At 43.1% G+C, this 12,993-nt stretch overlaps 1 protein-coding gene across 2 annotated transcripts in view; it reads right to left on the bottom strand.

Annotated features, from left to right (window-relative positions):
- The window catches only part of TBC1D30 (TBC1 domain family member 30), an 80,151-nt gene extending 68,776 nt beyond the window's left edge, over positions 1 to 11,375 (bottom strand). For both annotated transcript variants that reach the window (XM_075274443.1, XM_075274444.1), the window contains exons 1-2: positions 11,308 to 11,375; positions 8,932 to 9,930 (exon numbers count right to left, since the gene is read on the bottom strand). In XM_075274443.1, coding sequence (XP_075130544.1) covers positions 8,932 to 9,424 — 493 coding nt within the window. In that variant the 5' untranslated portion in view covers positions 9,425 to 9,930; positions 11,308 to 11,375. The remainder of the gene's footprint in view (positions 1 to 8,931; positions 9,931 to 11,307) is intronic.
- Between the last annotated feature and the right edge of the window lie 1,618 nt (positions 11,376 to 12,993).

Raw genomic sequence — 12,993 nt, 5'->3', positions numbered from 1 at the left:
GTGAGCAGGTCCTTTACTAGTTCCCAGACAAGAAAGTGCTTTAGGAACAAGGGTTTCATCAACTGCAAAACATCCGGTGTGATCTACCTTAATACCTATTGTTGTGGCTCCCAATATGTAGGTAAAGCTTTTAGGAAATTCAGTAGAAGGGTGAAGGCTCACATCAATGACACTGGACATAACACTGAGAGCCCAGTGGTACACCACATCTGGGCGCACCATGATAGTGACTACTTTCCTCAAAGGGGAGGGGACTTTAAAAAGGAAAGAGCTCCAAATTGAAGCACATTGGATTTTTACCTTTAAAACTGTCAATCCATGTGGATTAAATAGTAACATCTCTTCGCCTGTTTTATTTTAACGTCTACAATCACTGACCCAACTTCTCAAGTGACTATTTTTGGAGAGTTCTACTAGAACGTTAATGTTGGACGTAACGTGAGCTGTCGTTTATCTGTTGGGAATCTTCTGCCACAGACTTTGACAGAATTTAAAGCAAGACTATTGAATGTATTAAGGTATTTGCAACCCCCCACCTTGGTTTATTATTAGACCAGGTATAGGGTGTTATGTAGTCAACGTTGCCTGTTTACAATTACCGTAGTTTTATGTATGAAGAGAATATCTGGGTGCTCATTATTCTGACAACTACTATGAGCCCTTTCTGTTTTCTTTCTGTTCTGACCCTTCGCTGGGCATTCTTTTCTGTTATAAATATTTCATTAGTGTCTCATCTCTGTGTCCTTGTAATGTTTACTTGCATTGATCTCATAATCTGCTATGTGATTTCCAAGGTAACCCAGGACGCTCTGTGCAGAGTGAGGCCGCTGCAGGCTGAAGCAGGGAGGGGTGCAGGTGAATCACTGAGTCAGGAGGCATGCTGTGATTGGATGATTCTGGCAGCTTGTGGGGGTGTGGTTAATATTATAAATAGTCAGCATCTCCCCCCCACCCCCACCCTACTGTGCAGCCATACATCAGTGCCAGCAGAGCGTGGAGAAATTACAGCATTAATAAATACATTTCAAGGCTATCTGTGCTTACAAATCATGCAACGTCTTCCTGCGGATATCACTCTGTTGAAGCCTGACCTTTCAATAGTGTTCAAATATTCTATATTTCTGGGTAATCGGCCCATTTTGCTTGCACCTGGAATTGTTGTTTACTCAAAGCTGAAGGGCAGGTATACGGTGTAGCCATCTGGCGGTAGTTTACTGAGCAACACTTGTCATGAAGCTCAGGAGTATGCTCAAAGACTCATCCGATTGTCAATGCATTATATATTTTCATGCTAGTTATGTCGCTATATGGAGAGATCTTACATATGCAATGTACTGTATAGACTAAATGATGCCTGCGGTCCTACCGCTCTCTTGTCGCATCCCCATTCTGAGGGAGAAGAGCTGACTAATTTGCATGTCTTTCCTGCTTGTCACCAACACTTATAAAAAAACCTCCCTATGTCCAGTGACAGAGCTGTGAGGAGAGAATTGCCTTTGCAGAGATAATGTGAAGGCTCTGCTGGACCCGTCCACCTATTACATTCCCATCTCAGCACCAAGGACATATTACCTAGGGTGGACAATACCTAAAAACCACTAGTGAACACCAGTTAGGAGTGACAATTATGTTCAGTTTGGGGTACTCGTTGAATTGAGCATAAGTTGTCTGAAAAGTTAGTGGCCATACACAGACACCACTGATAAAGCAGAGGAAATACTGTTGAAGAAACATGTTAGGTTTATTTAATCTCTAGCTTTCTATAGATGGAGCTAGACATTATCTCCAACACTCTCTCATATTCAGTCTAGAGGGGGAATCTGATATCTATGTTTATTAGATATAAGAGATAAAATGCATTGAGCCAAATAGAGGAGCAGCACAGTAGTTAGCTCCTGAGGGTTACCCTGAATATCTTGCTTTGGCTCCCTCTACAAGCCCGATCTGGTTATTCCTGAATGGCCATTGCAACAGTTTTAATGATATTTAGTGGTTTTAGTGTTTTATTAACCACATAGTAACTATACTGTCATTGTTCATTACTACCATTCATACTACTATTCATTACTAGCTGTTTAGACTGCAAAACAGTGTTTTTTACTCCACTTTTCTACAAAAGACCAAAATGCTTTAGTTTTAACCTAATGCTGACTATGATCAAGACCACGTGAACTTATATTCCTCAGTTATAAAGTCCACTTGTGTTGGACAAGGCTCAGAAAGGGCCTAAAGTAGTTAAAGGGGTCGTCAAAACAAAAATTTTGGGGTGTTTGGTGAGGGGGGGGGGGAATCACTCTCACCTGTCACTGGTGCCTTTTAGCATGGTCTGGTCCTGCTGATCCATTGTTGTGTTCCAACGGGAACCTCAAAGCTGGCAAGGAATTTCACTTCAAGAAGACTGAGCAGTAGGATTGGACCGTGCTAGGACGACACCGGAGCAGCTCCCCCGGCCTATAAATCAGTGTATAGTAACACACACAGGTACCTTATATGCAGTTTCACGAGAAATTCCCTGGGATATTTGATAGGTCTCCAGCTGCCTACACAATAATCGCAATTACAAGAGTTTTTCTGGGTTAGAAAACTTCTGGCTGCTCTTCCTGAAAAAGCGCCACACAGGTCTACTGGTTGTACGAGTTATGGCAGCTTGGCTCTGTTTTGCAGCAAAGTTGCAATACTTCACTCAGCCTGTGGTTAAGTGCGGTGTTGTTTGTACAGGATGTCAGCTATATTTTGCTCTACATCTTAAAGGGGCTCTATCACTAGGTAAAGTCATTTTTAACTAATCACATCCTTGCATAGGCTTTAGAAAGTCTATTCCACACTTACCTTTAGTATGTAGATTGCCTCAGTGGTCTCTGAATAAGTCCGTTTTTATTAATATGCTAATGAGCTTCCAGCCATTTCAGGAAGTTCCCAGCAGCCTCCTCTCTCCTATTATCTTCTATGTGTGTGAAGAAAACAGGAAGCTGAGACATCATCATCATCATCAGTCTCCCATAGAAAACATTAGGAGAGGTGTGCACCATCTATCGTGCACCAGTCTAATTAGCATATGAATAAAAACGGACATATTCAGAAACCACTGAGGCAATCTACATACTAAAGGTAGGTGTGAAATAGACTTTCTAAAGGCTATGCAAAGGTGTGATTAGTTAAAAATGACTTTTCCTAGTGATAGAGCCCCTTTAAATTGAAGACAAAGAAAAAAATGACTGTGAAATGTAAGAAATCAGAGTTCCTCCTCCTCTCCTCCTGGGGCACATGCGGTGTAATACACCGCTAGAAAGACACTATCAGCGCACTATCGGTGTTCACGTTCTGTGCCCTGGTTAAGAGCTAAAGGTGCCGGTACCGTAGCTCTGTCAGAAGGGCATTTCTGACAGTGAGTCAGGAATGCCATTCCTCACAGTTGCGTCTATTGCGATGTACTGTGAGAGGGGGAGTTCCTTACCGCCCAGCCATGATGCTGAGCGGTGAGGATGGGGGGAGGGGAGCGTTCCTCTCCGCTTTCACAGTACAGCGCAATAGACGCTACCATGAAGAAGGCCGTTCCTGTCTAATGGTCAGAAACGCCCTTCTGACAGTGAAGAGCTTTTTCTATTCGTTGTTTTTATGGGATTTTAATGTGGTTTTAAATCATGTCCTGCACAATATGATTATGAAAAAGTTATTTTTGGACTTTGTGATCATTTGTATTTATTAGATAAATTACCATTTAGTATACTGGATTGGTTGTATAGGTTAAATAACATCTCTAATTATACTGTATGTTAGAAAGATTCATAGATTTTTTTTTATTGCATGAATTAGCTTTATTTACACATATCTAAAAAAACACCCTTTGTAGCTTTGTCTAATGACAGTGTATAGACAATACTCTGGACTTCTCCTCCCTAATCAATGATGTATATCGAGGAAGTTGTCATTTTACAGTGAGGAGGATAGGAGGAGGCAGCAGACCTCTGCTTACATATCATCGCGAATTCTGGATATGTCTAAGATGAGAATCTCTCTTCAACAGATTTACGCTGTTCCCTTAACCTTTTAGTCACAGGCCTGATTTAGGCCTTGATGACTAAACTACTTTTAAGTGCGAGAACATAGAAGACTTTTCTTACATTGCAAGCTGTGAGGAGAATCAACTTCCTTCCTCCAGTCACTGTGTGAAGAGAGAAAAGGAAGTCCCCTTACACTTACAGAAATAAGCAAGACAGAATGGAATTTATATAGGGACAGACTTCCTTAGGCTGATTACACGGGCATTTTTGGACCGGATTTTGACCCAGAATCCGGCTCCAAAGAAACGCCTTCAATTGACTTCAATGGGAGCAGTTCACTTCTATTTTCCACTAGCGTTTTTTTGCTGCTGGTGGAAAAAAGAAGCGAGCTGCCCTTTCTTGCCACGGATTCCGCGGCAGAATCCGCTGCAGCGCGACACTCCCTCCCAACTAGGCCCATTCATTTGGGCCTAATCCAGAGAGGAATGCCGCAACTGGATGCCAGTGCACTGCTAGCTGTTTTTCTGGACCGGATTCTGAGGCAGCCTTCGCGTCAAAATCCAGTCCTAAAAGCCCTGTGTGAACTTACCCTAAGTAACAAAAGAATAAACAGCAAATTAGCGAGAAGGAAGACACATGGAAACGGGAAACTTATGCTGAGGCCCCACATTGCAGAAACACAGCTTCTTTTGTTGCAGATTTTGCTGTGCTTTTTTGAGCCAAACCTAGGAGTGACCACAAAAGGAATAGGAACTATATAGAAAGCTTTTTCTACTTCTACCTTCTGCTCATAAATATCTGACTTTGGCTAAAAAAAAATGCAATAAATAAAGCTGCTTTCCTGAAACGTGGGGCCTTAGCCTTAAGGTCCATACACACAGAGATTTCTGGCTCCCCTCGTAGAAAAAGGAAAACTCAGTGTGAATGGACCCTTAGAGAGGTTTTTCAGACAGAAAGCAGCTGCATTTTTAATCATAGTAAATTGTGGTTCAGAATCACACGCTCTATGAATTAGACAAACTTGTCTGAAAAGTTAGTGACCATTTAATTTCTTTTTATTAACGGAAGTGTGCATTGGCTTATTTTTGAGGGAAGACTTGACGTTTCTATTGATGCCATTTTGGGGAACATACACTCCCCCCCCCCTTTTTATATGTAAATGTATATATAATTTTTTAAAATTATATTATATTAATGAACAATTTGGCTCCTGAGAGGGCTTTAACTTGCAATCTTCTGATCTGTTTTTTTTTTCCTAATGCAATGCAATATCTATGTTGTGCAATGAAATATAATACCCATCATTTTCTAACATGACTCACATATATCAGGCTTTTATGGCATAATCTGTCCAAGATTGGAATATACCTTTAACTGCATACTAAAGCATATGATATACACATTGCAAGAAGTCTGTTATGATCAAAAAGTATGGGTTTACCAAAGATGTCAGAATCTCCAGAACCCATGCTTTACCTATACAACCCTGTTTCCCCGAAAATAAGACCCCCCCCCCCCCCCCCTTCACCTTCTGGATCACATACAACCGGCAGCCATGCCAGCACTCCGCTAATTGTTCCCCGCTTTGTTTGCCGATTGTTCCCAGCTCCAGCCGCTGCATAAAACATCCCCCGAAAACAAGAAAGGTCATATATTTCGTTAGATAATTAATTATAAGAACATGTCTTATTTTCGGGGAAACAGGGAAGGAGTATGAGTTGCTGTTTATGGCAGGGTATACTTTTTCACAAATAACATTCTTTACCACAGCCACAGCACATCTTGATAAATTCCTCCACTGTCTAAACTTACCATCCTAGTTATGCAATTATGACCTTGTGTAGGACACATTAAAATGAATCACTTTAATTAAAACCATTAAAATCTCAACTTTCATATAACAAAGAAAAATCCCCCCCATATAAAGATCAAAAGGGAGACATAGACCTAGGATCCAGTGGCGTAACTAGGAATGGCGGGGCCCCGTGGCGAACTTTTGACATGGCCCCCCCCCCCCATCCCAACTGACGCCGAAGACCTCGACTGACCCCCTCCTCCGCACTCTATTATGTCCCTTACTTACTTGCCCCTGCACACAGTATTAACCCCAATAGTGTCCCCTGCACACACAGTATTAACCCCAATAGTGTCCCCTGCACACACAGTATTAACTCCAATAGTGTCCCCTGCACACACAGTGTTAACCCCAATAGTGTCCCCTGCACACACAGTGTTAACCCCTATAGTGTCCCATGCACACACAGTGTTAACCCCTATAGTGTCCCCTGCACACACAGTGTTAACCCCTATAGTGTCCCCTGCACACACAGTGTTAACCCCTATAGTGTCCCCTGCACACACAGTGTTAACCCCTATAGTGTCCCCTGCACACACAGTGTTAACCCCTATAGTGTCCCCTGCACACACAGTGTTAACCCCTATAGTGTCCCCTGCACACACAGTGTTAACCCCTATAGTGTCCCCTGCACACACAGTGTTAACCCCTATAGTGTCCCTCTGTGGACACCCATAAACAATTATTATACTCTGGGGTCTTTTCAGACCCCAGAGTATAATAATCGGAGACTAAATCGGGAATAAAAACATTAAAAAAAAAACCCACTGTTGCTTCTTACCTGTTCCCCGGCTCCTGTGCTGTACTGTCCTCCTCTCGCGTCCTTCGTTAATGACGTCGGACGTCACATGACCCGGGAAGAATGCCGGGTTCATGTGACGTCAGAGACGTCAGACAGCAGTAGGACGGAGGCCTGGCAGGATCGCGGAGAGGTAAGTAACAGTTTTTTATGTTTATTACCTCTCCCGATCCGCTGGTCATTATACTCGGGGGTCTGCAAAGACCCCCGAGTATAATGATAGCCTCTGTGGGGCCCGCGGTGTCACTTGCCGATCCCGGCCCAGCCAGGATCGGCAAGTGAATAGGGCCCGTAACTGCCTATTGAAAAAAACCGCAGCGGTAGCGGCTGTCACCGGGCCCCCTAATGGCCCGGGCCCTGTGGCAGCTGCTACTGCTGCTACCACGGTAGTTACGCCCCTGCTAGGATCAATTGCACCTTGGATTAACAGTGCATTATATTATTGCCAGTAGAAAGCTAATCATAGATCCTAAATGCGTCCTCAAGGTCACTCACCTTATACATTTAGCTGGGTAATAATTTAGGCACACAATACCCTGTATTGTTTATGTTATACTAGCATCTGTCCGTGACTACGTCTGCGGGTTGGTGTTGGCGCTGAGCCGCTTATATTTAGTTAATTGCTGTTGTGGATGATCAGCCTGCTCCCGCGTCTCGGCTTTGCTACATCACAGAATATGCGCAGCATACTCAGTTGTATGTACATCTCTGCATATTTAGAGCGTACCGAGCTGTGCTACAGCGCTGTCTAAGCTCTGCTACATCTGGCCATTTGGATTATAGGGATGTTCTTATGTCAGTGTGTGAGCAGCTTCTGTGTTACAAAGGGCTGAATAGATGTTGCTGAAACGTGCCAAAGTTCAATCAGCCTGCTCCCGCATCTCGGCTCTGCTACATCGCTGCATATGCATAGGATACCCAGCTGTATGTACATGTTTGAACATGGAGAGCCTATAGAGGTGTGCTACAGCGCTGCGTAAGCTCTGCTACATCGAGCAATTGTGATTACAGGGGTTTTATTATGTGACTGTCTGAGCAGCTTGTGCGTTACAAAGGGCTGAACGGATGTTGCTGAAATGTGCCAAAGTTCTCCCCTCTCCCGCATCAGAGGCAGAACAACACATTCCCTGTGGTACTCACTGAAACTCTATATCTGATATACGCCTCTTGCCCACACACATCCTGCATGTTCTGTAGTTTCCTGATCTTCCATGAGACAATTTAGCATGATCCTATCCTAGAAAGGCTGAAGGACCTGTGATGTTGTCATCACAGGTCCTTCAGTGTTGTGTGAACCTAAATTCCTTCACTGCGGTCGTGTAGTGACGTCATTTAACGGGATAAAAAGTAGCCTATGTTTTAATCGGGGTTCCTATCTATGTATGTGGCAAATTTCATGCAAATCCATACAGCCGATTTTGCGTGATAGAGGAAAAAACATCCAAACATCCCAACCCACAAACATCCAAACACGCAAACTTTCACATTTATAATATTAGTAGGATTGAAAATGAATCCCACAGAATTAAAGATCACTGGAAACTATTTAAATGGACAGTGTCATAGCAAAATTATCTATCATTGTTTTTATGATAACCCCTTAAGGAGTGGTCCTATTATTTTTGTATGACAATAGACCCTTAATATGGTAATAACTTTGCAAAGGGGGGGGAATTTATCAAGAATGCCTATAATTTAATGGATCGGTTAAAAAAAACAGCCCTCCTATTCCCCCAGCTACAGTATCTGCAGTAGGACTGAAATGCCGCTCATGTGCTGCACACGAGCGTAGTACGCTTGTATAGGAATAGAATAAAGATGGCTGCCGAGCATGAACTGTAGGCTCTGTGCATGCTCGGCTGCCATCTTTATTCTATTCCTACATGAGCTAGGTGGACTAGGACATCACAGGTGGCATGATGCTACGTCCCAGGAGGCAGCATTCAAGTCATGAGGAAGCTGTGCTTGGAGCACAGGGGAACACCCCCTGTGCATTCTGAGCCTCATTTGCATAGATGGAAAAAGCAATTTATTTAAAAAACAGAATCGTTGAGGACTAAACCAGAGGTAGGAGTAGAATAGCCTTTCTAAACGCTATTCCGACGTGTCCTTAATTTAAAATGCATATCCCCAATGATAGAGCCCCTTTAATATTTTAGATGCAGTTAGCACCAATGGGTGAACTGATTAAGACTGACATACAGAACACCAGTTTTAATAAATTCTCCACAATGTCTGAATAAGGACTAGACATAATTTAACACATACTCTCTTACCTTTTTGCTTCAGGAACTGTATTTGATGCTTACGGCTCCTTTTCTCTGAAAGCTCAAGCAAGAATCCTGACTCAGGATTACTCCTACTTAGAAAAGCATCTGACCCAGATGCCTCTGTCGAGCTGTCCACACTGTCATGATATAGACCAAGACCAGATCCCGATCCATTACGATAAGTGTCATAAAGTTCTGTCAGTAAGCCATTCACCAGAGATGACGTGCGGCTGCGTACTTCCAAGGGGTAATGAAAGTTGGCACCATCAGTGCTTCCTCTCCCACTTGAGTCCTCACTTGGAGGTGCCTGTGCCTCATAATCTTCAGAAGATGGAAGTGGCCACACAACTGGGTGAGCATTAGACCACAAATTCAGGTTTTGTGTAAACCCAGTATCAGGATGAGAGTTGTTGACAAATGTATCATTCTCATCATCTATACATAATTCTTCATAAATAGATTCATCCCCATTTTCCTCCTCCGTTAACTGTGCAGACATGGTTTCAGTACATGCTCATGTCATCCAGAGATAAACATACAGAAACAATACTGGACAGACCAAACAACATTTATAGCAATCCAGTTCGTCTTTTATTCTCCAACTTTCTAAAAGTGTAAAAGTTCCGGGACTGTACTATTCACTAGGCAGGGAGGGAGCAGAGCACGTTCCTTTATTCTGTTCTTACTCCTCAGCTGCCACATTTATTTGCTCTCCCTTTCTTCTCAGTCACATTGGTTGAAACCTGTCTGGTAACTTTTCTCAGTGACTTGTTTAACAGGTGAATAAGGAGAGTGACGTCTCCAGTCATTCCACCTGCAGCAGCTTGTAGGCATGCACGTCATCTTTCCTAGTCCACTTGGCAGAATGGGTGGGGTGGCAGGGACACGGGAACAAAAGACAAATAATCCCAAATGTCTTCACAGTGTAGTGGACACCATGTTACTAAGAACACTGAGATCCTTGTTTGTTCTTTATAGTTCCTGATGCAGACATCACTGCGATCCCTGTGTGCAGAAATATATATGTAAATGTAACAAGTAATAATAATCGGATTATGCAAACAAATGCATGACATACATCAGGAAATAATAGGTCTGTGCTTTATCTGTCCTATTACCCAGGTGTCTATGGTTACTGTACAGGAATGTATGGAAATGTGAGTGTGTAATCCAGAGGGACACCACAGCGCCCTGTTCACTACCACCAGTTCCCTTATAGGAGAGAAGAGTAGTGTGACCCCTGCCTACTTTATATAAGACATGGGTGGTGCGGGGAGTAATCAAGGCACTTGCGCCTATTTTCTTCAAAATTTGCTCCTCTTTATAACTATTATGCTACGTAAATGTAAGATTTATAACATGTTTGCGCTTACTACGTTTTTGTTTTGTTTTAGAGAGAGTGGGCATGGTTTATCTAGAGTATCATTTTATACCGCATCATAGGAGTCACAAGTCTATTAAGTACATATTGCACAAAATTTATGACGCACTTGTACTTTTTCAGAAAACCAGGTGTATGGCATACCAAGGCATATATAAAACTCATGCCAAAAAAAGGGCAAAAAATCTGCACAAATGATATATGACCCCAGTCTCAATAGTTACAACTACATCCTGACTGGACATTTCAGTTCAAGACTTGCAGTGTGTTATGTAAATGTACCCAAGGATGCTCTTTATAGCCAAAAAAGGTAGAGGCAGTCTATAGTAGTATGTCAATACACAACTTGCAAAGAGTTTTTCTTTGTGACATTTTGGAGGTGTTTTTTTTTTTTTTTTTTTTTGGGAGGGGGATCCGTGGTATTTCTATCTAAAAGTGGTATGGTTTGTGGGGGGAGGGGAGGGGTCATGCTCAGGAATAACACACGTACAAAACGTCACAATATAAACAAAACCAACAGAAACATTAAAACACCTTTGCCATTTTTTAAAGTTGGTTAGAAAAGCGAAAAACTAAAGGATAGCCAAAAAGATAGGAGTGTGAACAAGTCCTTATACAGTTTCATATTACAAATGGCGTTACATTAGTGACACAAATGCAGACAGGGCACACTATATGGAATATCTGGCTGGCACAAGAGATACTGTATAGCATGGCATCAAACCTGAGGTGCCAGTGAAGGGCATCACACATTGTAAAGGAAGATGGTGGCCCCCTAACCTGTGGCTGCTCCCCATGCCATATTACCCTTATATCCCTAACATCTAGCTTCACAGAGACCTAGCACTTGCAGCCCAGCTGACTGTAGCCCGGACTTGTGGCATTTCCTCTCTCCTGCAGATTTTGTGAAGTTTCCTACAACACATCCTGTTCATGTCGCACCACACAGGCAGGCAGCCCTGGCAGTGGCGCAGTACACACGGACATATGGCAGTACACACCTGGCACTAGGACAGCTCATCCATGCTGAGAAGCCTCCTGCTGCCCTCTCCACGACTCCTCTGCTGGCTGCTGGCTGAGGAGGGCTGAGCTGTCCGCTGTGGAGTCCAACAGGGCGGAGCCATGTTGTGAGGAGTGAAGGAAGGGCGGGAGCAGACATTTAGGGAGAACATGCAGGACCTGATGTCAAGTGCCTGACTAGCTGGCATCATGTGCCAGGATGTGCAAATACTTCCGTGCTCACATGGTGCTCACCTGCCTCATGGTAAATGGCGCCCTCACTGATACAGATACATATACTTCATTAAATATCAGCTTGGGGCTGAGCTGGAATATCTGTGACATGAAGGAGAAAGTTAGAAATAACAAGTATCCTCCCACTAGCAGGAATATATTGTATACATTTATTAGTGCCCATGTAATAATGCCAGGTGCCAGGTAGAGTGCCCCAAGAGGCAGCCACACTTCATAAGGACAGTTATACTGCAAATACCATATTTGCAAAAGTTTTTATTATATTTTTAATGACTTATACAGGTTGTTTTCAATAGGACAGTATCATATAAGTATATATTATTCTAGGCCTGCTTCACATCTGCGTTCTATATTCCATACGGAGAATCCTCTTCGGGACCCCTCGAACGGAATACTGAACGCATTAAAAAGCGGTGAACAGTGAAAGCACACGGACCCATAAACTATAAGGGCTCGTTCACACGGGGCAAGAGGGGGCGGATTTTGACGCCGAATCCACCTCAAAATCCGCCCCCTCACAATAGAGGTCTATGTAGACCGCTAATGTTCTTTTTTCCATGAGCGGGAACAAAAATGAAGTGAGCTGCCCTTTCATCAGGCGGATTTGCCTTGTGATACCACCCTCCGAACTAGGCCCATTCATTTGGGCCTAATCCGGAGCGGAAAGCTGCAACAGAATGTGCTCACGTGGAGCCCCGTGTGAACTAGCCCTAATGGGGTTTGTGTGTTTTCCACGCAGTGTCTGCACGAGTCATGCGGAGAGAAAAGTAGTGCTTGAAGTACTTTTCTCTTCACATGGTTCGTGCAGACAACTCACGGAATACACACGTCTGCTTTCACTGCTCACCGCTTTTTAATGCGTTCAGTATTTCGGTCAGGGGTACCCAAGAGGACTCCCCAAACAAGCGTCATGGGAATACCCCTTTAAATATAAAGTAATGTGCTAAACGTCTTATGTTTCACCATCAGCTAAGCAACCTTGTTGTAGGGCCCAGAGAGAGGATTAGGTTCTAAACTATAACCTTGGTTCCCTGTGCTAATCTATGGTAGTTTTCATTTCAGACTATCAAATTTAGTAATGCCTCTTCCTGCAAAAGATATTATCTGTGATGAATACCAAATATTTAACCCTTTAAGTCTGTGCTATAACTTATACTGTATCTGAAAGTTGGATAAATAATGCCTTCTGATACTGGTGTGCTAGTTTGTTGGGAATCTGTTCCAATATTCTGCTGTTAAAGGTGGTCTGTATGGCCATCTGTATAGCCATAAATCACTAGAGCAATGCAGAGATAATCATCTTTTTATGGATATTTAAATCAGTCTCTAAGTGTATCAGGGACTGAGCCTGATTTGTCAGGTTTGCCTATAGACAGCCACAAGTGCTCTGAATGTCCTCTAAAATTGCAGCCCAATGTCACCCCATTAAAATT

This window comes from Leptodactylus fuscus, chromosome 5, assembly GCF_031893055.1.
Source record: "Leptodactylus fuscus isolate aLepFus1 chromosome 5, aLepFus1.hap2, whole genome shotgun sequence".
NCBI classification, from domain to species: domain Eukaryota; kingdom Metazoa; phylum Chordata; class Amphibia; order Anura; family Leptodactylidae; genus Leptodactylus; species Leptodactylus fuscus.
This window is presented reverse-complemented; position numbering and strand designations above follow the sequence as displayed.